This window comes from Ahaetulla prasina, chromosome 1 (genome assembly GCF_028640845.1).
Source record: "Ahaetulla prasina isolate Xishuangbanna chromosome 1, ASM2864084v1, whole genome shotgun sequence".
Taxonomy (NCBI): Eukaryota; Metazoa; Chordata; class Lepidosauria; order Squamata; family Colubridae; genus Ahaetulla; species Ahaetulla prasina.
The window spans coordinates 309501478-309528901 of record NC_080539.1 but is presented as its reverse complement, the minus strand read 5'-3'; the positions used below and the strand labels follow the sequence as shown (position 1 = coordinate 309528901).

The following is a 27424-nucleotide window of genomic DNA, read 5'->3' as shown; positions in this document are numbered from 1 at the left end:
CCAAAATAGACACACCTTTTATCATACTTGTTAAGATTCTGTTAATTTGATCTAGAGTTGCCTGAAATCATGTGCAGGAGACATGACTATATATTTAATAGCTATAAACATCCGTGTATATTCTTTACCTGACAGAATATTTGTCTCTACTTTGTCTTTTGTATCAAGACTCTCTCATTTGTACAAAGTAATGCCTCAGTTATTTGAACTCTGCTATGTTGTTTTAATTGTGCATAAATGCATGATTATGATTGATATTCAGCAATATAATACAGAAAGAATAAATGGTTGAAAATTACAATATACAGCTGTTAAAATTGATGCATTACTAACAACACTACAGTGCAAGTGGAACATTAGTTCAATCTCCATTTCCTCAGTGCAGTTGCTCAAAATTTGCAAAATTTTGTCACCAACACTTAATTAAAATATTTGAATGCAACATCCCATAAATTGAATTTTAAATAAGATATTAGCTAATTTTATTTTTTTAATAGAAATAGAAGCATTACTTTAAGTAATTAATATTAAAATGTGTACATGTCAGGTGCAATAGAGCAGGACTATATATAAAGTTCCAATTAAACTGATTTATTACTATTCATGCTATGCACAGAAGTCTACTCAACTAATGGTTAGCACTATTTTGACACTAGATAATGGTCAACTGAATACAAGATGGGTTGGACTTAGTCTATTTGTGGCTGCATACAACTCTAGCCTGATTTCTCCTTTGACTCCGCCCCTAGGTTCTACCATTCCTTCTCCTATAGTACATAATAACCAGAAATGGTATTCAGCAGGTTCTGACCAGTTCTGGATAACCAGTAGCAGAAATTTTGAGTAGTTTGGAGAACCAGTAAATACCACCTTTGACTGGCCACATCCCCATCTATTCTCTGCCTCGCATTTCCCCTATAAGGCAGCTCTGTTTTCTTTACAATGATATCCAAAACTTAAAGTTGCCCCAACATGTCCTAAATTATAACAAAATATAATAATCATTTACTAAACCTAATCCTGAAATACAGGGATTATGAAACTAAACCATACATAGTAAGATTGTTGTAATATCCTGATATGGACAATTTATGATGTACTAGAATGGAATAGATTCACTACTTTTAGCATATAACTACTGTAAATGATTTAAATATCATTGAAACTAATGGCTATTTGTTTATATGGTGCATTTTAAAGACAATAAAATCTAAGAGTAGTCATGCCTTTATAAAAATTCATTAGTTTGGAAATGTGGCCAAAAAAATCAACAGTAAGATTTCTCATCTGGATTCCTATATAATACTAACTAAAAGTTATATGCCAATTGATTCTGTTATCCTTGTTGCCAGAAATAAAGAGAATGCACATTAAAAAATGCATCAGGAGCTTTCACTGAAAAAATATTATTCAGTAGACAGCAACACTAATTCCCAGGTGATTACTATGAAATGAAATGTTTATTGCCTCTAAAAATTAATAAAAAAGTTCATGTATACCTTTTATTTAGATGTGTGTATATTCCTTGAAATATAAAAAGTAAATATATTTGTTCTACATGGATATCAGAAATATGTAAAAAGAAATATGAAATAGAGCCATAATGGGACATAAAGTATTATTTTATAAATGGTACAGAAATAATGTTGGTCTCTGAAAAAATAAAATGACACCTGTACTTCCGGATTCATATCAGCTCTATCTAAAAATATTTTCACCCTTATTTTAAGAACAATAATTAAACAAACTTTCTTATCAATTCTGTTGAAGAAACTTCTAAAATTTCAACAAGACTATTTTGATTAGTTTTTCTTACAACGTTAAACAATTACTATTTTTCAATAATTTATGTATCATAAATTGTTCATAATTTATGTTTCATAAATTGTCTTTCATTGTTACATGTTTATATGTGATTGCATACATTTCCAAATCATTAAGAGGTGATTGTGATGACTATCATGGCCACACAATTCTTCTTTCTCCATCTCTTCTACAATTTTAGTGAATAAAGCCCTTAAAAATCCTGCCACACGAAACACCTTTTCCTTCATCCTGTGCCTTTTTCAGATTTACCAGTTTGGCCTTAGGCTGGTTTCATAATAAAACAAACAAACAAACCTGATATTCAACATGAGATCCATAATTCAACCATCTCAGTCTGAACAATACCTTTCATTATAGCAGTTCTATTGACTCCTTTGTTGAAACAGTTTGAATTTCCACTAGTTTAGTTGTATGATATTTGGCGTCTTTTAGTTGGCTAGTTTTTTCCTAGAGAAAACCCAAAGGACAACGAGTAGAAAGCTCATTATAAGCCCTGAGGGATAGCCCAAAAGAAAAAAAGTTTGGTTAAGATCTAGTTTAATTTGAAATAGCGATTTCATCAGTAGTCATCAGTGGGGAACAAATAGTCATCTAATTCTAGTTTCCACAGTGCACAGTAAATTGTCATCTTGGAAAATAAACTCTGCAGTTTCACAATTAAAAAACCACTATTGTTAATTTACATACTTTATTATATTTTACAAAAATCCAGGCAATTAGTCTTTGCTGATACTATTATGCTAAAATATTTACAAACTTTTTGTTTCTTTGATTATGTCATGTTGGGAGAAAAGAAAAAAATCTTCAAATTTCTTTTTAAAAAAAAATTAGATTATATGCAAGATTAAGAACCAAATACAGTACTAGTTTTGAAAAGGCAAAATAAGTAAGATTAATGCTAATGTTAGCAAATTATCTACTTAATATACTCCATCCTAAATAGAACTATTGCATGAATTTTTTATTAATGTCTATGAATTGTCATCCTATAGCTTAAAGCTTTTCAGTTAAAAACAAATTAAGTACAAAGTAATTTATTTTAGCATAATTAAATAAAAATATTAGTTGCAATCATGAAAGGGAAAATGACTAGCCAATAGGAAAGAAGTTCTAAAAGTATCAGAATCAAAAATAAATATAACAGCAGAAAAACGATCTAGACAATCCAATAAGAACAAAAAATAGTATTGACTACTACTGAAAATATACAAAGGCAGGCCAGATTTATCCTGCCATTCTGAGAGACAAAGTATCCTCTTTTATCCTTTAAGGGCATTCAAGGCAGATCTGAGATATTTATCTCAGATAGAATCTTTTGAATCTGTGGCTTTAAGCTGTAGAAGTAAAATTAGCTCATTGAAATGGACTAAATCCATACTATGGGTATATGAGCCACTTGAGCGGTGGAATTAGAGGGCATTGCCACTCAGTCAAATGCACTGGTTAACTTCAAGTTGCTGAAATGGTGCACAGCATTCTTTAACTCAATGAAAACTAGTTAGAGGTCATATATTTCAATCAGTTCCTCAATTTGCTAGCACAAACTTCTGAGTGTGCATCGAAACCAATGTTATTATGAGTGATAACTAACAGAGAAGGATGGGAAAGGACAAATAATGGAGGCATTGGTGGTTAAGTAATGGTGCCAGTGAGTGTTAGACTGTCTTAGAAACATTTTTTGTTTTCATGTAGCAGAAGAAATGGTAGTGATGGAAGGTTTGCAGACTATTAGGAAGGGACATAACCACTTGTCTGAAATGGTATCGGCTGTCCTGCTTGAGCAGGTTGGACTACAAGACTCTGAAGTTCCTTCCAACTCTATTATTCTATCAAAGTGATGCCCAGAGAGTATTCAGAGAGTAGCTGAAGTACATCAGACAACTACTGGAGAATTGGAGACTGGTCCCAAAGCTGTAGAAATGGACAAAGAGTTCTCTTGGAGAACTGCTGGCAAAGCAAGAGCCTTAGCAGTAACACTGTTCAGACGTTCACCGATCATCTGGCTGATGGCATACAGTTTTCAGTATTTACACTATAATGACACTTATGTGAGTTCATAGCAGTGGTGGGGTGCCCCCAGTTCACTCCAGTTCGATAGAGCCAGTAGTAAAAATCTTCTGGCGTTCGGCGAACCGGTAGTAATGGCTGGCTGGCCACGCCCCCGAACTGGTTCCCCGATCATCAGGTTTGTTTTTTTTACTTTTAAAAGCATCTTTTCTTCAGCCAAAAAAAGGCTTTTAAAAGTAAAAAAAAAACAACCCTCTGATGATCTGAGCTGGCTGAGCAGGGATCATCAGAACCGTTAAAAAGGTGTGTGTTTTTTAACAACCTCTTCGAGTTAAGAGCTTCTGGGCTGCGATTAAGCAATTTCAGCTGGGATTGTCAAAGGAGCCTTTTAAAATCTTTTTTTCCTTTGGCCCACCCAATCCCCCCTCCTCACTTACCTCATAACAGCTTCTTTCTGGCTGGCAAAGCCATGCTTTACATCAGTTGCATCAGCTAGCAACTAAAACTGCCTGCCTGGAATCCATTTGCTCAGTCAGCAACTGCTTTGCTGGCTGAGGAACTCTGGAAATTGAAGTCCACAAACCTTAAAGTTACTAAGGTTGGAGACCCCCGATCTAAAAAATATAAATAAAATAAAAAGCTAAAATAAAATAAAATATTTGTGCAGCTTTCTGAGATTTGGTGTGTTTCTGTAATGTTTCACTCTAACTACACAAACACACAGAATCTCACAAAGCTGTATGTGGCATTTTGTGTGTGTGTGTGTGACAGTTGTGTTGTGTTGTGTGTGCGTGAAGTGTGAAAGTTGGTTTTTGAGCTTTTTGTGGCTTTGTGAGGTTCCTGCTTGTTGCAGGGGCCATTTTGGGTGAAGTGCACTGCTTTTACATTGTGTGTGAGTCAGTTGTGTTGTGCTGTGTGTGTGTAAAGTGTGAAACTTGGTTTTTGTGGCTGTGTGAGTGAAGTGTTGTGTGTGTTGTGTGTGTGTGTGTGTCCCTTCGCAAGGACGTGGAGGCAGCTCCTCTGAGGAAAAGAGGAGGCGGCAAAGCTCTGGCTGTCCTCCGGGAAAAATCGCCCTGTTTCTGCAGCATTGGTCATGTAACTGACTGGGCGTGGCCAACTTGATGTAACTCACAGCAAGGTGCCCCCCACCTTGCCTGAGTGACTTCAAGTTGGCCACATCCACTGAGTCACATGACCACCAAGCCACACCCTCCAAATAAACCATGCCCATAGAACCAGTAGTAAAAAAATTTGGAACCCACCCCTGGTTCATAGGCTAAGAAAGTGGGTTGATGGTGTTCTCTATTTTGACTGAATTACTAATGACAGCTACATAGTGGTGACTGCTCCACTGGCAACTTTCCAGGAAGTTCCAATGATAACAGTGACTTTGGTGTGCTCGCCCTTATGACACAGAAGGTATTTGGACACCTTTAGTTCAAACGGCAATGAAGAAAAAGCAAGTGAGTAGTTCTTGAGAAAACCAAACTGCATCCTAGGGCTATTGTGACCATCCACAGGGGATAGTGACTATCTTATTCATCTTTCTTGTCTTGTCTTATGGAGATTATCAGTCATCCAGGTCACAGATGTCTCAAAGGTGTTTTTTTTTCTTCAAAAGACAACTGTATTGGGTTTTTTTTCTTGAGAAAGAAGAACATGTTTTGCTTCTCATCCAGGAAGCTTCACTGATGATGATATTCACTCATCATGAAGAAATTTTATCAGAACTGATGAAGCTTGGATGATAAGTGTTTTCTTCTTCTTGCTCAAGGAAAAAACAGTACCGATGCCTTTTAAATAAAAAAGCACCATTGAGACTTATTTCTGTCTTCTTTTTCCTTTCCTTGAGGTACAAACATTAAGACTAAAATGGACCAGAGTTGTTATGTCTTATGTTTCTGAACTGCAGCAGCTCTGGTGTCACATCTTTGATATCTCCAGGGTTGAGAAAGAAACAGGACTGGAGTGTTTTGATTGGCAAACCTACCGTGAGAACCTTGGAGAGGAGGTACTAAGAAAAAGTTGGACATGCTCACTACTCAAGAAAAAACATGAGGGAGATGAAGGAAAAGAGATTTATCTTGCTGGGTCCTGCTGATGGAATGTTGACAGAGTGTTGTTTCTTTTGACACACTGGATGAAGCAAAGGATAGGTGATTGGGTGGACAGATGGGATGTAGCAAATGGCTACGTCTAATAATTTCAGATCATATTGTCACTGCCCTGAGATTTAAATCAGGTCACAGCTGCTTGAGTTGTCTGTATACAGGAATCCTGGAAATCTTCCTGTAGTGCCCTCTTGCAGGTCACTCAAAACTGTGAGGATTACTCTAAGAGTCTGTTGGATAAAGTCACTCAGATCCATTCAGAACTGGACTAAAACTGGTCCTATGGAAATGACTGAGATTCAGTTCTATCTGAAATTGAATTTGAACTTGGTAATTTTAAGAAAGTGAACATGACATGTAGTGTCAAGGGACGTAGTATTCTGCCACAAGTGTGTAAGAGCTATTTCTTTTTTGGTTTGCCAAGGCCTCCCAGGAGATCATATATATGGGTCTGAACAGTGATTGTTTCTTTGTGGTAGAAAAAGAAATAGTAATCGCCCCCTCTTCAAAAAAGCATCACTTAGCAATACTATGCTGTCTATCACATACACATGAAAGCAGGGTGGATTTGATTTAAATCAAGTTGATTTAAATCACAATTTAAATCACTAATAAAAAGCATATACTCCTTCTTTACACCAGCTTCGTATCAGTAATCCTCTATTATTTACATTTTCCCCTCTAGTTTTCTTTAATTATACTTATCTTTTTGTCCCATTTTTCTTATTTATTTCATCATACCTGTCATTATAACAATACATTTTCTTTCATGCACTACTTTTTTTTGTAACCTTTTCTCCTTTTTACTCATTTACCATTTCTAATTTCTATACAATTATACAATTTATTCCAAATTACGTAATATTCTGTATCTTCCTTTTCTTTTATCTCCTTAGTTAATTTATCCATCTCAGCACAGTCCAGAATTTTCCTTATCACTTCCTCCTCCGGTGGTATATTCTCATTTTTCCAATTCTGTGCATAAGATATTCTTGCGACTGTTATGTGTAGAATTAGATACCTTATTTCTTTACTATATTTTCTATTGAGTATTCCCAGAAAAAAGGTCTGTAAAACATCTTTAACTGGTTTTCCTTAAATGCTGCAGACATAGTCAATTTTATATTTTTTCCCCACATTTTTCCCCATTTGTCCAATTCTATATTGTATCCAAAAAAATTTGCCCATTTGATCATTGTTTCTTTAAATATCTCATCTTCCATTTTATATCTCAATAGATATTTATATATTTTACTGATTAATTTTATCTCTGTTCCATGTACGATTTTATCCAATTCTTGCTGCTCCTTTTGTATTTCATATAGTTTTTTATCCTCTGTACATCTTGATTGTATTTGTGTGTATGTTCACCAATCTATCTCCCTAACAACCTCTTTTTGCAATTCGTGTTTTGTTCTCAAATTTCCCTGTTCATTTACCAATTTCTCATATCTAATTATCTTATCTACATCAAACAAATTTGGGTGTTTCATTATTTCTGTTGGGGATAACCACACTGGAATTCTTATATAATGTTTTTGTTTTATTTTTTTCCAAGTCTGTAGCAATGCATTCCTAACTACATGTGTTTGAAAATATCTATGTGTTTTATACTTATCATCCCATAGGAATGTATGCCACCCCACCTGCAAATCATGGTTTTTTATTGCTAGAATTCTTTTGTTTTTCAGTTCCATCCAGTCTTTTAACCAGGTTAGAATTGATGCTTGGTAATATATTTTCCACTCGGGTAATGCCATACCCCCTTTATCTTTCGTGTCTTGCAAAAGTTTTAAGTTTAAATCCTAGGTTTTTTCCTTTGCCATATAAATTTGGTAACTAATTTATTTAACTCTTCAAATAATGTTTTCCCTAATTTTATTGGAATAAGTTGGAACAGAAATAGAATTTTTGGCAAAATATTTATTTTTACCATAGTGATTCTTCCCAATAATGAAATTTGTAAATTTTTCCAATTGTCCAGGTCTTTTTTTATATAATTTAATATTTTGTCATAATTATCCTCCTTGATTGAAGAGTACTTTGCTGTAAGCCAAATCCCTAAATATTTTATTTTCTTGGTTATATTCATTTTAATTTTAGCTTCCAATTCACTCTTTTGACTCTTAGTAAGATTTTTGGTTATTAATTTGGATTCATTTTTATTAATTTTAAGTCCTGCTACTTTGCCAAATTCTTCTATTTTTTTGGATCAATTTGGGGCCGGTTTCTAATGGGTCTTCCAAAATAAATACCTGATGTAAAGAAGGAGTATATATTTTATGTTAGTGTTTGTTATGTCTTCTTGTTTTAAAAAATAAAAAGTATTTTTTTAAAAAATAAATCACTAGTAAAAAGGCTTGATTTAAAACAACTCGATTTAAATCATAATTTTTAAAGAGCAACTGTCATCCCTGTCCCGCAGCAGCTCCTCCTCTGACCCGCTGTTGACTCTCCAACAATCACATTCATTTTAATGGGATGGCTGGTGATGCGGCATTGACACAACAAGGTGAGGTACGTGGCGGGCAGCTGGTGAGTGGCTTCCTGCTAACAGGCGCTGCCATGATAGATCTGAAATGACAGGTGCTCTTTAAATGTAAGGAGTCATTCTTCCTGGTAGTTAGAATCTTTAATATTATTATTTGCAAACAAAATGAAGGTTTCCTATTTAGCTTGCAGAGTTTGGATTCATTGAATGAATTTACCGAAAATGTAAATATTGCAGAGTATACAGCCTAATGCTACATAACTTTCATGCTAATAAACTAAATTATTAATGTATCTTGAAAATAAAACTATCTTTAGATAGATTTTTACTCCAAAAGTATTTTATTAACATAAATTTGATAAAAATAAAAAAATCCAATTTAAATTTTAAAAAATCCGATTTAAATTTTTATAAAATCCAATTTTTTTAAAAAAAAATCATCAATTTTTATCCACCCTTCATGAAAGATACTTATGCCTCTAATGATAAAAAATACCCTGTAATCTTGAATCTCATCAAGAACAACTTGAAGACCAAACCTTCCAAACACAACCCTTCCAACATTATTTCAGTTTTCTCTGGACTTAGTTTTAATTTTATTTACTTTATTAATTTCACTAGCAGAGCCAAATACAGGTAATACTCTATTTACAACCATTCATTTAGTGATCATTCAAAGTTACAATGGCACCGAAAAAAGTGATATAACCGTTTTCCATAATTACAACTTTTTTTCATCTCATTGAACATGTGATTCAAACGCTTGGCAACTGGCATGTATTTATGACAGTTGCAGTGTGCTGGGAGCATGTGATCACCTTTTGTGAACATCTGACAACCTGAGTCAATAGGAAGCTAGGTTCATTTAACAACCATGTTACTAACTTAACAACTGGCAAGAAGTGTTGTAAAATTCGGCAAAACTCACTTAACAACTATCTTGCTTAGCAATAGAAATTTTGGGCTCAATTGTAGTTGAAAGTGGAGGATTATATGCATAAGTTAAGGATCTCTACCTCTTTGAACTCACGAAGAGATAATACTGCATGCCATCAGCATGCTCATGGTATAATGCACTAAATCTTCAGGTAACCTCACTTATGTTCTAAGGAAACTGGGAACTCTTATTCTCTTAAGGAAGAATGTATAGCCTCCTGGATCCACTTAGACATCATTTTCATTTAGATTTAATAACCCAAAGTCATCCAATAATTTTCAAACAGACTAAGTCATGAGCACATCCAGAGTTTCAACTTCTGAAACTATGGAATTTCACTCATGACAGAACCATGTGACTGCTTTTAAAATGCCTTTCAAGCTTGTTACAACTTGCTATTAAGCAATTTATAAGCTCTCACATAAATCTCACATAGATACAAAAAATTTTGAATCATTTTTAGTAAATGAAACATTAACAGTTCAGAAAATGATTATTTCTATTCTCTTTTAAAATATAAATTACACTGGTTCAGAAGTAATAATCTCAGCAGATACATTACCTCAGTAATAATTTTGAAATGTTTTCTTTCAAGTATCTAAAGTCAATTTATTTAATTATAGCTAAGGAGCAGCAAAATAAATTTCCTCAAAAACAATGACTGAATACTACAAAGGAAATACAACAATTATATAAAATCTAAAACATTTAAGTTTTTAAAAACTTGAGAAAGGGAAAGATAAAGTTAAAATAGAAATTGATTAAAATAGGAATACATCCACATTAGGACATCTTATGCATTCTTATAGAAATTGCAGCAGTTGAAAACTCAGCGATGATACAGGACATGCTAGTGTCCTGTAGCATTCCATTATATAAATAGAAACCTACCTTCATGAAATCAAATGTATATTATTTTTCATTCTGAAATAACATGTCTTTTTCTACCAATATATTCACTGAGACATACCTACATATATGAATGGAAACTGACGAATATGCCAGGTTCCAGAAACAAAAAAGCAGCATGTTAGCCATACAGAATAAAACTTGTTAATCATTTGATTAGCATGTTTTTGTGCCAATATCATATTAATGTTTATTATCTATCATAAGTATATACAATTGCCATATGTGCTATTTGATTTATTTAAACAGTACAAAGTACTTTTAAACTTTGTACCATTAGAACTATAGTTGTATGTTAACCATTGAAAATATTGTTGATTTGAAAGTAAATTCTATTTCAGAGATTTTCTGCCAACTAAAATATTGTGTCTACTCACCCACTATAAGTATACAAAGTATTTCTATAGGGCACAGTACAGCTGTGACCCTTGAGCTTGTATCCTTCCTCACTGTGCGTATAATATGAATCAGGAGCTATGTATAGATACGCTTGTTCATAAGCAGTTATTTGTTTAGCCAAGGAAAGGATAAAAAACTGACACTGAATTTCTGAAGTGCAAAAATATCATATACTATCATGTTGAATGAAATTTCATGCAAGATTTGTTGCCACACAATATTCTCCACTATGACTGACCATCTGTGTATACTTTTTACATATAGGATATAGAAAAAAAACCTATTCATGTAATATTATTTATTGAAATGTAAATTACTTCTGAAGTCATTCAGTTCATTATGTTAATACAGTCTATGCTGCAATGAGAAATCAAACTTAAACATGCAAGAATAATATTGAACAGTACTAAATCATATAACATTCCCAGACTTTATAAGCAGCTGATCACCCTGGTATAAGCTTTATTTGAATACACTTTTATCTTACTCTGAGATGACAATAAAATGAGTCTATTTCCTATGATAAACTTCCTATTTAAAATGGCACCAATTCAAATTTTAGGTCGAAATTTGCAGAACCAACAAACAATGAACAGGAACAGAGGAAAAAGCAGGAATAAGATTTGCAAGATTCAAAAGAGAACTGGATTATCTTCTCAATCTTAGAGTGTATTATAGAGCACAACTCTCTATCATAGAAGACAAAATGTATAAATTTTCTAAGAGCAAAATATCACTACAGAAGGAGCTAGCTTAGTCAATGGATTTCGCAGATACCTGTTACTGTATTTTTGGAGTATAAGACGCACCTTTTTCCCCAAAAAAAGAGGGTAAAAATCTGGGTGCATTTTATACTCTGAATGTAGTCCCACCCAGCTTCTCAAATGGAGGTTTCAGAGGCTGAAAGAAGCTTCAGAAAAGAAGTCCCCAAACAGAGCTTCAGAAAAGAAGCTCCCAAACAGAGCTTCAGAGGCTTTTTTTCTGAAGTTCTCTTCTGGAGGCTTTCAGAGGCAGAAAAAGTTTTTTTCTGAAACTGAGTTTCAGAAGCAGAAAAAAAAAGCAAAAAAAAGCAAGGCACAAAGCTCACAACCCAGGAACCTGTTGCTAAAATTCACCTCTGGGAACAGCTGATTGGGGGGGGGAGGCAATCCACCTTCCAATTAGCTTTTTTCTTATTTTCCTCCCAAAAAACTAAGGTGCATCTTATACTCCGGTGCGTCATATACTCTGAAAAATATGGTATATAAAAAAATAATCTGAAGAGATGCATTATGAGAGAAAGTTTAAAATTTGAAATCCATTGAAAGAAGGATAAATCCAATGATTACATTCTTAGAATCACCCTCAAATAATTTTTACTTCAAGAATAATTATAAATTGTATAAAGGTAAAGGTAAAGGTTCCCCTAGCACATATGTGCTAGTCGTTCCCTCTCTAGAGGGCGGTGCTCATTTCAAAGCCAAAGAGCCAGCGCTGTCCAAAGACGTCTCCATGGTCATGTGACTGGCATGACTAAATGCCAAAGGCGCAAGGAACGATGTTACCTTTCCACCAAAGGTGGTCCCTATTTTTCTCCTTGCATTTTTTATGTGCTTTCAAACTGCTAGGTTGGCAGAAGCTGGGACAAGTAAGGGGAGTTCACCCCGTTACGTGGCACTAGGGATTCGAACAGCTGAACTGCCGACCTTTTCATCAACAAGCTCAGCATCTTAGCCACTGAGACACCACCTATAGTGTATATAGTGTGTATATATTGTATATTAGATTCATATTAAAGACTTATTCAAATAGGGAGGATTAATAACGACTGATAAAAATATTGGTTTAAATCTAGGTGGGGCTGAGTAAGGAGGTGGTCCCTGGGTGGGGATGCTGCTGAAGACATGAGGCTAGCAGCAGATGTGAAATCAGGTTGTTACCCAATCAGCTGTAGGTCTGTTGGAAGTGAAGGAAAAATTATGCCTTCAAGTTAGTTTTCATTTCCCCTGCAGTTTTCTTGGCAACATTTTTCCAAAGCAACTTGCCAGTTCCTTCTAACTAAAATCAAGAGAAGTGACTAGGCTAAGATCAACCAGCTGGCTTTGTGGCTAAAGCAGGACTAGAACTCAACTTTCTGGTCTTTAATCAAATATCTGAACCACTTCCCCAAACTAGCTTCAATCGACAAGCTCAGTGTCTTAGCCACTGAGCCAACGCATCCCCTATAATACCAATATAATACAATTATATTATATGCCAATATAATACAATTAAACTAAAAAAATAAAGGCTCAACAATAATTTTTCATTGAATGGGAATCTAACATGATTAATTTATTTGCAAATAACTGGAAAAATTAAAATTGATAATAAAAAGAAGGTCCTCAAAAAAGGTGATAGAATTTAAAACATAATGAAACCAAGATCATTTATTAGGAAGCTTCTATAAATTGTAACCAAAGTATGATATTGAAACAAATTAAATATTCCATGATAAAAACCATACCAAACCTCAAAGAAGTAATAACATGGAAGAATGGGAAGAGTTATGAAAACGGTGAATAAAATGTATACTAAACTACAATCCAATGGAAAATTGATACAAAATGTTCCATGGATGGTATATTACTTCAATAATTGCAAAGATGGACAGTGTTTCAAATGCCGCTAAAAAAGAAGGAAAAGGAGAGCCAGTAGAATGTATAGAGGTTAAGACACCAAACTAGAAACTGGAAAACTGTGAATTCCTGTCTCAGCTCAAAGTAGATGGGTGATCTTGGGCCAGTCACTTTCTGTTATCCCTTGGAAGGAGATATGGCAAACCATTTCCAAAAAACCTACACAATAAAACTACAGGGACTAATCCAGTCAATTGACACGAGTCAGGAATTACATGAAGACACTAAAATAATAATACAAGAATACTATTCCAAATATCAGGACAATATTTGTGTGACCAACCATAACAAAAATAGTGCCAAAAGTAATAGGCACCTTGGGTGCAATCCCAAAACATCTGGAGCACTATTTGAATACCATTACCATTGATGAAGTCACCATTAGTCATCTGAAGAAGTCGGATTTACTTGAAACAGTTTGCAGCCTATAAATGATACTTTTACCAACATCTAATAACAGTATATGCCTAAAATCCAGTCTAAACATCTGCCTGACTGTGCGACTGACCGTAATAGGTAGTGAGGCACTACGTGGACATAGTCATGGGGTTTGTGTATTCTTTTTATTCAAAAAGTTTTTATTAGTCAAAAAAGGTTTATACAAATACATATCAGGTATGGTAAATTTTCATTTTTCTTATCTAAAATAAGAATTTTACTCAAATTTTTTAACACATACAACAGCCATAAGGCAAGCAGGTGACACGAAGTAGCTAAGTTTGCAAATTTTAAATACGTAATAAAGAAGAGTCAAGAATAAACAGAATATCGTACAAAAGAGAATAAGGAAAACCAACACAATCCCAAATATCTTTATCACTTCCTAGTTTTGGATCTCAGAACTCTGGGTTCAGCCTGACCCAACTCCAGGGCCGCAACAGCGGCAGCCGCTTCAGCCCCATGATCTATAACCTCCCCTTCTTCAATTCCTGGGTCATCTGATTCCAGGAAGGCTTTGTGTTCCTCCACATAGGCCGTAGCCTCCGCAATTGTACTGATTTTTTCGTAATGCCCTCCCGGAAAATCATCAATCCTCTGGCATCAGCCATCTGAAGCCCACTCCTTCTGGTACAATTTGCTTGACAAAAATAATATTTCTTTCTTTTTCACGTACCTGTCTGGGAATCTGCCTCAGAATGGCTATCTCCTGCCCCTGTAAATCAGTGCCCCACTCCTATGTTTTCTAAGAATTTCATCTCTCGCCTCTTCTCACAAATTTGACATGAACCTCTCTGGGAACTGCATGCGTGCGTGCATATTGAATTAACTCTATAAACTCGATCCACATCCCAATTCATGAAATCAACACCTCTCCCAAGAAATTCTCCCAACAATTTAGTCACAACATCTCTCAAGTCTTCTTGGTCCACTTCTTCCAAATTTTGAAACCTAAGGAAATAAGACATTTTATCCATCTGTAGTCCAAGCACAGCATTGCCTGTCGTCTCCTCTCTTTTCTGCACTGCCCGCATCTCACCCTCCAAACCTTCCACTTTCTGCTTGTTTTCTGCTGAAACTTGTTGAGTATCCTTTAAATCCTTTTGGATAGTCACAATTTCTGCTCTTATTTCATCCAATTTCTTGTCCATATTAGATAACTTTTCCAAAATTCTCCATCTCTCCAGCAGTTGGTCTCTGACCTTTGCCATTAAGGAAAAAAATACAAAATCCTCAGGCAGGCACAGTATCCTTGTAATTTCCTCCGGATCCACCAGGGGCACTCACAGGAGCAACGAGTCCAGAGTACAGTTAGTCAACCAGGAAGTCAAGGGAAGTGATGTCATCAAAATTCTCATAGTGAAGGCGGAAGCTGGACGCCACCACTGTTCCCCAGAAGGAGGGGCCTCAAACCTTCCCTCCTAAATTTCTCCATCACCTCTTCTCTCCAGAGCTCCACAAAACCGGTAATCTTCTTATTTTAAGTTCTCCTCTCTCCAGAATAACTCGTGCTCCTTCCAACCGCAGGGGAGAAAAACCCCCGCACTCCGGAGCAGTCCACCACGCCACCGATATTCCTTCCTTCTCCTCCTCAATTCTTCTCCGTGCCCTGTTCACCACCAGGCTGCTGCAGTTATAAATCAATGCCCGGTGTCACCGGGCACAGCGGCCCAGGCGACGACCAAAATAATGGCCGCGGCCTGTGGCCTCCGGACCCCGCCGAGCCTAGGACGCGCCAGCATCGGTCCCCACAGTCCTGTATGTCGGCTGGGAGACCCCTGGCGAGCCGTCCGTGCGGCAGGTGTCCTTTTCGGAACACCTGGCCCCTGAGGGCCTCGGCGGCGGCCGGATTCGGGCGCTGGAGGCAGGAGAAGCCTTCCAGACGTCCGTTGCCGCTGGATACCGGAAGTCGTCTCGGGTTTGTGTATTCTGAGAACACGAGAGCTATGCCTGAAATTTCATCACATTGGACAGGTCTGATCCCATAAATAATATGGTGATATGAAGCTTACAGAAATCTATACTGGTCTGATTGTAGTTTGGGCCATAACAAAAACAACAGTAGATGCTGGAATTTCTGAACATCTTTCCATCCTTCCAAGGTTGATAAAATGAAGCCCCAGATTATGTAGGCAGTATGAAAATAATGCTTCTACACTGCAGACCTCCCTAAGAGTGCTGAGAAGCGCTATGGGGCCTAAAGCTATTGCTATAAAGTATTCACAGAAGTAGAATTGGAAGAATTGCAAATGTCTAACCAGAAGAAAGAAATCATAGTTTTGCCAGAAGTAGCTCAGACAGTATAGACTAACTGGGCAGGGGGGAGGCGGGGAGAAGGGGTAGTAAAAGAAGCCAGCATTGCTATTGAACCATTCTCATTCCCAAATGAAGCACTCTCTCCTCAGAAAGAACAAAGTCATCTAACTGAAAAACAAGAAGACTGGGCATGTGGAACAGCATTAAAAAAACAGAATAAGGATGCATGTCTTGAAGCTTCTTACAAAAATCAACTAACACAAATATTAAAATATGCCAATATTAGAATATCAAATATAAGTACCCCCTCACTGTAAGAAACAAACCAACTGATGTGCAGCATAGCTGCAGTTATAAAGGAAAATCTTGGATACAAAACCAACAAACCAGAATAAAGCTAAACAGTTCACCATCAAACTGGAATATCAGATTCGAAACTAAGATCTGCATGCTAAGATCAGATGCAAACAATCTAGAACAATTGAAAGAAAAGATGAAAAAGAACGACCTAAGAATACCTGATAAAAAAATATCACCTGGAGACAAGGAAGACTAGGGGAACTGAAAGCAATAAAGCAGCAAATGACAGCCATAGCCAAGAAAATCAGCAGATATGACATTCAAATTGTCTACAGGTAGAATCTCCAATGTCAATTGAATTCTTTCTATCATTCCATAAATGGAGACAGTGAAATGAATTGGTCAACAACAGTTTAAGACCTATTTATTTGTCCGCGCGGGACTGGCATAGAATTTTTAGTTGTTTATGGGTTTTAAATTTTTAATTAGTTTTTTTGGGATTTTAAATGAATTTTAAATTTGGGTCAAATTTAAATAAATTTTTAATTAATGTTTTATTTCACTGTGTATATTTGATTGTTATTTTTATTCTGGCTGTTCACCGCCCTGAGTCCTTCGGGAGAAGGGCGGTATACAAATTAAAATATTATTATTATTATTATTATTATTATTGTTGTTGTTATTAACAGATAAAGAAGAAAGAGTACAGTTATGGGCACAGCTATGGAAGAATCAAAAGAAATACAGCAGAATGCAGCTTGGATAAAGGAGGTAGATAACGAAAAATAAAAATTTAAAGCTGAAACAAAAGAATTTATAAAACAGCAAAAATGTTGGAAAAAAGGAGAAGGAAGATCAAGAATTGGTCAATACAAGATGAATTTGAACGGCACGGATTTTGGTTGAAACATCTGATCAGTCTACACACGCTCACTGTCAAACAATTTAGCAACACAATGCAAAGAGACAAAATTTAAGATTAGCATGTAGAAAATCCTACTTCCCCATAGTGAAGGGGAAGATTATCCAGGAATGGGTAGTAACTCTGCTTCTCTGTCTGGAGACTGAGTCGTCTTTTTTGGCCACACCACCTCTGACTGGTTCCTTCCCAGTTCAAATCAGTCTTCTGCCACGTAGAGACAAAGAATTTAGAGTTCTACGCATTCCTGGATATTCTTCTATTTGTAAGGCAATAGGGAGCTTTTTTCCCCTTTCAGAGATCAGGGATGTGTGAAGTGATCTGGGAGGCTTACTGATCCACCGGTAAGCCACCCTTCCAGCTGGACTCACAGCCGAGGGCCCTGCCCATCCCGCAATCAGCAGTGGGGGCTTTCCCTTGGGCTAGACATCCTCCGGGGAGAGGGGCTCAGTCACTGTCTGGTGTCACCCAGGCAAACTGAAAGCGTGCTCCACTATCGGGAAAGGAAGACTGCCCTTGGTGAACCAGTTTGCCTTCAGAAGGCTTTAGTGGAGCTCAGCGCAAAGTGAGCCGTGGCAGCAGCTGCTTTTTGGCAAAGCCAATCTTCCTTCACCTGAGGATCGTGTGTGGCTCCCACCTCAGGCTTGGATTACTTGGCAGCCGTTGCTCATTGCGAGCCAGCATGCCTTTGGCTTCTCCCTGCGAGTTTTTGGCGCATTCTGCGCCATTTGAACTGAAGTGGCAGTTAATCTGCCTGCTAGTCTGCCTATTAACAGGAGCACAGTTGGATAAGGGAAGGGCGATAACTGCTCCAGGCAGCTTAATCTGCCCAGCAACTCCCTCTAGAATGGCAACAGGCCCCTTGGACAGCCATAGGAGATAAGAGGGTACTAGGGAACTTCATAAATTTTCCCTGACACCTCCAGCCACCTCTCACTGCCTGGTCTGTTAAGGCCTCAACAGCAGCATCCTTTTTTTACTCGAATCTCCTTGCTCTGGCTACATCAGATAGAAGTGAGGATCGCTCCCAACGATGCGCAATCCCATCAGGATCTTAGCAAATTATTAGCTGCCAAGTTTACATCAGATGCCACTCTAAATGCAGCAAAGTACACATCACAATCAATTGCTTCCTCTGTGACATCTCGTTGCTTGCTATGGCTTCGCAATTGGCAGGCAGACATCAAGAGTAGATGAAAATTGGCATCCGCTCCATTCAAAGGCTCTAGCCTCTTTAGAGAAGCTCTAGACACTATCTGAAAGACACCAAGGACAGGGGCAAAACCATGCCCCCTTTATATCAACGGGGTGAATATCGTTACTTGCCTTACCCTCAGAAGCAGCCTTTTCGAGCCTCAGAGTCAGGGTTGGAGTTCAACCAAACCCACAGGCCATTTCTGGGCAGACAAGGAAGGCAACCAGACAGGCCTGGCTTTAGGAACAGACAACAGCAGCAAGGTAAACGCTCCTTTCATGGCTCGAGAAATCATCCCTTTCATCGGTCCCACTACGGATAGGTCTGACATTCCCACTGGGAGCCGCTTAGGTTTTTTTGCCCTTCAATGGGAGGCTATGACCTCTGACATTTGGGTCATTAATACCGTGAGGTTCGATCTGTCTTTTGAGTTCCTGGCCCCACCTCCAAGTTTCTTCATATGATGCTCTGTGTCAAAGAACACAACTAAGCATGGCCTGATGGATTCAGCCATTCAGCATCTGCTGGACATTCAGGCCATTCAACTAGTCCCTCAGGACCAGCAAGGGTAGAGATTTTATTCTATTATGTTCATGGTCCCTAAGAGCTCAGGGGGCTGGAAGCCTATCCTGAATCTCAAGAGACTGAACAAATACATCACGTACAAGCGTTTTAAAATGCACTCGCTCAGTTCTATTCGGGAGGGTATTCGGGAAGACGACTTCCTGACCTCTATTGACCTAACAGAGGCTTACTTACATATTCCCGTCTTGCTAGAAAACCGATGTTTCCTTTGTTTCTGCTATGCCCACAGACATTTTCAATATAGGGCCATACCATTTGGGCTTTTGTCTATGCCCCCAACTTTTACCAAACTATTGGCAGCCTTGACGGCCTATCATAGGCAATGCCAGTCCGGCTGCAGTTTTATCTGGCTGACATTTTAATTCAGTCTTCTTCCAAATCTCAGGCCAGGGAATTTCTGAAAGGGAGTATCTCAGGTGCTTCAGCAACATGGCTTCTCGATTAATGCCGAGAGGAGCCATTTTTCGCCTACCACCAAATTACTTCACTTGAGGGCATTCAATGACTTTTCGGCGTGCATGGTATATCTTTCCCCAGAAAGGCAATCCAGTCTGCAGGCATTGGCAAGGCACATTCTGGACGAAGGAATAGCCACCCTGGCTTTCCTTTCACAGCTCCTGGGGAAGAGGTATCATGCAGAGCAATTGTACCATGGGCTCGTCTTCACACCAGGACTCTCTAGTGGTTTCTCCTGCCTTATCAGAGGACAGGCAGGAGCCACTTGCCAATCAGAGGCCAGATTCCTCAACTGCTGTCACTCAGATGGTGAATGTCCCAGGCCATCACCAGGGGCTGTTCATTCAAGACGCCCAGAAAACTTACTATCATGACAGACACCAATCTATTTGTCTGGGCGAGGGGTGGGGGCATTTCCGGTCATTGATAGCTCAGGCCCATGGAATCAATCGGAGTTGATCCACAACATCAATTGATTAGAATTAAGGGCTGTGCATTTAACGCTAAAGAAGTTCGGTGACTCTGTAGCTGGACAAAGCATCCTAATCTTGACAATCTATCTGTGAAGGCTCACATAAACCGTCAGGGGTACCCACTCCCAGTCCCTCATGCAGGAGGTAGTATCACTGGGCCTGAGGGACACCTTCTGCCCCTCAGGGCAGATCGGGGTGAAATTCTCCCAGTTTGGATCAGATCAGGCGATCCAGTAGTGATGGGGATGGGTAGTTCAGAGAACCAGTAGCAAAAATCCCTTCCCCCCACCCGCCCATGCCAACCCAATCGCCTTGTCCCCACTTGCCTACATACTGCTTCTTTCGGGCTCACTAAGCCTTGCTTCGGCTGCTGAAATCAATTGCATCGCTAGCAACTGAATCTGCCTGCCTGCAATCCATCTCATTGGTGAGCAACTGAATCTGCCTGCCTCCAATTGGATAAGTAACGGGGGGGGAGCATTTTTAAGGAATTTTATTTTATTAAAAAAGGAGTTTTTTAAGGAATTTTATTTTATTTTTTTAGACAGCAATTTAAAGTTAAGGAAGTTTTAAATTTAGCTGCTTTTATTTAAAATGTAAATAAAATAAAATAAAATAAAATAATAAAATAAAATAATAAAATAAAATAAAATATTTGTGCAGCTTTCTGAGATTTGGTATGTTTCTGTAATGTTTCACTTTAACTACACAAACGCACAAAATCTCACAAAGTTGAACGTGGCATTTTGTGTGTGTGTGTGTGTGTGTGTGTGTGTGTGTGAGTCAGTTGTGTTGTGTTATGTTACATGTGTGTTAAGTGTGAAAGTTGGTTTTTGAGCTTTTTGTGGCTGTTTGAGGCTCCTGCTTGTTGCAGGGGCCATTTTGGGTAAAGTGAAGCTGCTTTTACATTGTGTGTGAGTCAGTTGTGTTATGTTGTGTTGTGTTGTGTTGTGTTTGTAAAGTGTGAAAGTTGGTTTTTGGTACCTCTTATTGTTTTGTGTATTTTGTTTATTATTTTTATTATTTATTGTTATTGGCCATGCCCACCCAGTCATCTGACCACCAAGCCACGTCCATCAATTAAGCCAATTATGCCCACCAAAGAACCGGTAGGGAAAATTTTTAGATTTCACCCCTGGGGCAGATCACATCTCAAGGGTGAGCAACGTACAGGCAGACTGGTTCAGCCAGACTACAGTGGACCAGTCAGTGGCACCTGCACCCATCACTGTTCCTGAACTGATAGTTCGTTTTGGTTGCCCAGTCCTGGACCCCAGACAATAGCCAGCTGCCCAGGTTTTTTTCCAGGCACCCAGCGCCAGGAGGGAAGGGGATAGACACCCTCTACAGTCCATGGCCTCAGGGTCTCCTTTATGCCCTCCCTCTACTTCTAATTCCAGGAGTAATCAGGAAGGTTCTGGAGGAGAGGGCCCAGATAATGTTAAGTAAAGGTAAAGCAGTGGTGAAATCCAATTTTTTTAACTACCATTTCTGTGGGCGTGGCTTGGTGGGCATGGTGTGGCTTGGTGGGTATGGCTTGGTGGGTGTGGCTTGGTGAGTGTGGCAGAGGAAGGATACTGCAAAATTTCTATTCCCACCCTACTCTAGGGAAAGGATACTGCAAAATCCCCTTTCCCTCCACACTCCTGCGAGAAGGATATTGCAAAATCTCTATTCCCACCCCACTCTGGGGCTAGCTGGAGGTTGCATTTGCTGGTTCTCCGAACTACTCAAAATTTCCGCTACCGGTTCTCCAAACTGCTCAAAATTTCTGCTACTTGTTCTCCAGAAACTGTCAAAACCTGCTGGATTTCACCCCTGAGGTAAAGGTTCCCCTCGCACATATGTACTAGTCGTTCCCGACTCTAGGGGGCGGTGCTCATCTCCATTTCAAAGTCAAAGAGCCAGTGCTGTCTGAAGATGTCTCCATGGTCATGTGGCTGGCATGATTAAATGGCAAAGGTGCCTGGAACGATGTACCTTCCCACCAAAGGTGGTCCCTATTTTTCTACTTGCATTTTTATGTGCTTTCAAACTGCTAGGTTGACAGAAGTAACATTATGAAGCCCTAGGGATTCGAACCACTGAACTGCCAACCTTTCAATCAACAAGTTCAGCGTCTTAACCACTGAGCCACCATGTCTCTCAGATAATTTTGCTGGCCCCTTTTTGGTCCAGGAGACCATGGTTCTCCGACCTGGTGAACCTGTCAGTGGCGCAGCCCTGGAGAATATCTCGGGACAGGATCTCCCTCAGCCAAGAGTCTTGGTACATCTGGACCCACATTGGCTCTAGCCTGGCATTTGAGTGGAGAGTCACGAGTCAGGACAATTTCTCTCCAGGGTAATCAGAACAATACAGGCTTCTAGGAGGCCTTCCACTGACAGGATTTACAACTCAACCTGGACTACTTTTTGCAGCTGGTACTCTCGGAAAGACATTGAGCCTTATTCGGGGTCAGTAGCTCAAGTCCTGGAGTTTCTCCAGGATGGACATGACAACGGTCTGACACCCAACACCATCTGCAAGCTGGTAGTGGCCCTGTCTTTGGTCCTGTCATATGGAGCGAGGGAATCCCTTTCCCAACATCCCATGGTCTGTCAATTCCTCATGGGCGCAGCAAACTTAAGACCAGTAGTACATAGGTACCCCACCTGGGACCTGTCAAAGGTGTTGCGCACTCTCATAGGGAGTCCCTTTGAACCCTTGAAAATTGTGAGCTTGCACTTTCTGACCTACAAGGTGACATTCCTCATGGCGATCATGTTGGCCAGGGGGATATCGAAGCTTGTTGCCCTCTAAGTGAACTCCTGGTTCCATTGGCCCAGGAGGTCATATTGCCAACTTCTGTCCAGGGCCTATTCATGCTCTTGAACAGAAGTGGCACACACCTTGGATGTCCAGAGGGCTCTCTGTATTTACATCAAGAGAACCTTCTCCTTTCAAAGGACTGAGTCCCTTATTTCTCTCTTTTCATCCTTCCTCTTTGGGCACCAAGGCCAGATCCTCCACTGTGGGATGGTGGATCTGGGTGTGTATAGGCAAGGCCTATGAGCTCCAGGCTCTTCTGAGGCCTCGGAATGTCATGGCCCATTCCACCAGAACCATGACCATGGCAGTGGCATGGATAACACAGGCTTTTATAGAGGTGGTCTGTTGAGCGGTGACCTGGTCATCTCCATCTCTGTTCATCTGTCATTACAAGTTGGACACGTACTCTTCAGCGGAGGTGGCTTTTGGCCATTGAGTCCTGCAGAGGGTCCACACGGAGCTGAGGACTAGAGACCAGATTGCTTCCCACTGACAAGACTGACCGGCTTTGGTAAGTCCCATTCCTGGATAATCTTTCCCTCCACTATGGAGAAGGGACATTGGTCCTATCTTCTCATAGTAGGAAAGATTATCCAGCCCCACCCTAGTGGCCTATGGTCCATAGTCTGGGTGGGGCTACAATTTTCATAGGATAAAAGTCTCGCCAAGACTCATCATCGCTACACCTTTGTCAAACTGAGAAGGAACCTGTCAGAGGAGGTCTGGCCAAAAAATGACTCGGTCTCCATTCAGAGAAGCAGAGTTACTATCCATTCCTGGATAATCTTCCCCTACTATGAGAAGGAGCATCTCAGGTAGGACCAACACCCCTTCACAATCAAAAATCCAACAAAAGGGGTAACACCAGGCAACTACAGGCCAATTACCTGCTTACCCACAACTTTAAAAATGTTAATTGGTGTAGCAGCTGATGCTGTCCAAAAGCATCTGTTGAAAACAAACTCTTCCTATCTGAGCAGAAAGAAAACTGCCCAAACAGTAAAGGAACAAAAGACAAAAGAGGCGGTGGTGAGGCCCCTCCTTAAGAAGCCTTCCCTGGACCTGGCTATTTTGGCTAATTACTGTCCTGTCTCCAACCTTCACTTTGTGGCGAAGGTTGTTGAGAGTGTGGTGGCATGGCAGCTTCCCCGGTACCTGGAGGAAACTGTCTATCTAGACCCGTGCCAGTCCGGCTTCAGGCCAGGGTACAGCACGGAGACGGCTTTGGTCGTGTTGGTTGATGATCTCTGGAGGGCACGGGACAGGGGTTGTTCCTCTGTCCTTGTCCTGTTAGATCTGTCAGCGGCTTTTGATACCATCGACCATGGTATCTTGCTGTGACGGTTGGGGGATTTGGGAATGGGGGGCACCATTTTTCGGTGGTTCTCCTCCTACCTCTCCGACTGTTCGCAGATGGTGTTGACAGGGGGGCAGAGGTTGACCGGTAGGCACCTCACTTGTGGGGTGCCACAGGGGTCGATTCTCTCACCTCTCCTGTTCAACATCTACATGAAGCCGCTGGGGGAGATCATCCGTGGTTTTGGGGTGAGTTGTCAACTATACGCTGATGACACTGAGCTGTACATTTCCACCCCGAACCACCCCAACGAAGCCGTTGATGTGATGACCCAGTGCCTTGAAGCCGATCGGGTCTGGATGGGGATGAACAGACTCCGACTCAACCCATCCAAGACGGAGTGGCTGTGGATACCAGCTAATTCCATCGCTGACTGTGGGGGGCGAATTGTTGGCCCCAGGGAATCGGTGCGCAACTTAGGCATTCTCCTGGATGCACGGCTGTCTTTAGAAGATCATTTGACGGCCATCACCAGGGGAGCTTTCTATCAGGTTCGCCTGTTTCGCCAGTTGCGCCCCTTCCTGGATTGGGACTCTCTATGCACAGTCACTCATGCCCTCGTTACTTCCCGTCTGGATTACTGCAATGCTCTCTACATGGGGCTCCCCTTGAAGAGCACCAGGAGGCTCCAACTGGTACAGAATGCGGCCGCGCAGGGGATAGAAGGAGCATCTCGTAGCTCCCATGTAACACCTCTCCTGCGCAGGCTGCATTGGTTGCCGGTGGTCTTCCAGGTGCGATTCAAGGTTTTGGTCATCACCTTTAAAGCGCTCCATGGCATGGGACTGGGATATTTACGGGACCGCCTGCTGCCACCAGTAGCCTCCCATCGACCGGTGCGCTCTCACAGGGAGGTCCTCCTTGGGGTGCCGTCGGTCAACCAATGTCGGCTGGCGGCCCCCAGGGGAAGACCGTTCTCTGTGGGGGCTCCTGCCCTGTGGAATGAACTACCTGTGGGACTACGCCTTCTCCCTGATCTTCGAACCTTTAAGCGCAAGCTCAAAACTTTCTTCTTTCACCAAGCAGGGCTGGCCTAATGATAAATTTTAATTGAGGGTTCTTAGTGGGGTTTTTAAGGGGTTTATTCTATTTTTATAATTTTACACACTTATTTTAAATATTCAGCTTATTGAATTAGATTTTTAATGAATATTGTATTTTAATTTTTTTTTGTATTTGGTATTGGTATTTGTGTTTTATCTATGCTGTACACCACCCTGAGTCCTCGGAGAAGGGCGGTATAAAAATGTGAAAAATAAAAAATAAAATAAATAAACTCCTTAACTGACAAGACGATTTTGAAAAAATGCAAGAGAAACCTTTGCCTATTCCAGATTCTTGGGAAGGACTTGACAAAAATGTCAAATCCAGTCTAGACTTCTTGCTGCATGACTAACCATAATAGGAACATTCTATCATAGAGGATCCGATAATCTTGAAAAATACTCAAAAGTAATAGAAAGAAATACACCAGAAAATTCTGAAAATAAAATATGAATCAAAACCATAAATATTTTAATTTGATATGACCACAGAGAGTATAGATGAAAAGCATTACCATTGATTAAGATATATGGTGACAGCAGCAAGAATCAAACTTGCACATCACTGGAAAAATAAACTTTCCAACAACATAAAATTGGGAGTTCAAAATGAGAAAATATGCAGCAACGGAAAAACTGTACATATTCAGTATATATAACTTGTCTTGTGAAGTTATATATACACTTCACAAGACTTCACAAAACAAGATACGATGTGTGTGTGTGTGTGTGTGTGTGTGTGTGTGTGTGTATGTGTATGAAGTTACATAGACTTCACAAGTCAAGACTTGCACATGGAACAAACGAAACTATATGATGCCATTAAAAATAAAAGAATTGAAATGGAAATGGGCTGGTCAAGAACTGATGGTAGGTGGACTAAGGCAGTCATAGAATGGATTCTATTTGATAAAAAGCGTCCACTAAAGAGACCTAAAACAAGATGGAGAAACAACATCAGCAAGTATTGCAGGCCCAAGTAGCAAAGGAAAGCTCAAGACTGTATTGTTTGGAAACATGCAGAACAGGCCTCCATCATGCAGTGGATAGACAATGGCTAGCATGATGATGATGGTGATGATATGTAACTAAATTCCAGAAGAAATGGCTCCCTTATATATAACATATACACAATAGTGACCAAGCTATTTTTAATATGCTTTTTGAAGAAAAAGAGAAACTGCTTAAAGATAATTAACATTATTTAAATAGAAGTTAGCAATAATTGTAAATATTTAAAGTATGGCATAAAATATATATGTAGTAGTGAGGGGTGGTGGAAAAAAAGAGAAAATAATACAGGTAGTCCTTGACTTATGACCACAATTGAGCCCAAAATTTCCATTGCTAAGCAAGACAGTTATTAAGTGAATTTTGCCCAATTTTTGTTAAATGATCGTTGCAGTTGTTAAGCTAGTAACATGATTGTTAAATGAATCTGGTTACTCCATTGATTTTGGTTGATGAAGGGTACAAAAGATTATCACATTCCAGTTGCCAAATGTTTGAATTATGATTACTTAGTCATGGGAATGCTGCATTGGTTGTAAGTCATAAGTCATTTTTTTCAGTGCCATGGTAACTTCAAACAGTCACTAACTGAATGGTTGTAAATCAAGGATTACCTGCAATAATAATACTTGAAAGCTTTTCCCCCTATAATGTTCTTTTCAACGTCTTTATTTTATTTTTAATTATTCTTTTTTTGTGGCTGTTTTTAATATTTTCTTGTGCATTTAGCACATAAATTCTTAGACCTACTCATTATTTTATTGTTCAATTAAATGCCTTCACCAAATTCCTGAGTGGCTGGTTTGACAATGAGCAGGATAGTAAAACCATAAATAAAGGCAAAGCATCAGCAGTGCTGGTTTATCTTTTGATTTGATTGTTTACAGTGATTTCATTTTGATGAGTGTAAATGATATATTTCTGGTGGTCTGGCTTGCTATCATTATGTTAACAAAAGATTCATAATAAGCAGCAAAATGGCATTTACTGTATTGTTCTTAACCAGCCAGGTTAATGAGCTGTAATAGTTGGCTTGTGTTTGATGAATGACATGCCATATGGTTCAAATTTACCCACTGGTCCTGTCTCAGTAGATAGCTTAAGTGATTTCAAACCTGCTAAAATGTATAACATACTTGTAACCTTCTCTAGTTTGATCTCAGAATGAACAAGATTTTAAAACAATTATTTGATTCAGATATGTATAATGGGGACCCAAAATTTTCACAATCAGTGAATGAG

General features: G+C 39.2%; 1 protein-coding gene and 1 long non-coding RNA gene across 9 annotated transcripts in view; one reads left to right on the top strand and one right to left on the bottom strand.

The window, feature by feature from the left end:
* The window catches only part of MEIS2 (Meis homeobox 2), a 283323-nt gene that overhangs the window by 174886 nt on the left and 81013 nt on the right, over positions 1 to 27424 (bottom strand). The window contains exon 10 of one of the 8 annotated variants that reach the window (XM_058162159.1): positions 8125 to 8519. The exons of the other annotated variants lie outside the window; for them this stretch is intronic. Within the exon in view, the coding sequence (XP_058018142.1) occupies positions 8496 to 8519 (24 nt within the window). The 3' untranslated portion in view covers positions 8125 to 8495. Of the gene's footprint in view, positions 1 to 8124; positions 8520 to 27424 lie in introns of those variants that run through there. 8 annotated transcript variants of the gene reach the window in all.
* The window catches only part of LOC131187677 (uncharacterized), a 256677-nt gene that overhangs the window by 189291 nt on the left and 39962 nt on the right, over positions 1 to 27424 (top strand). The window lies entirely within an intron of this gene.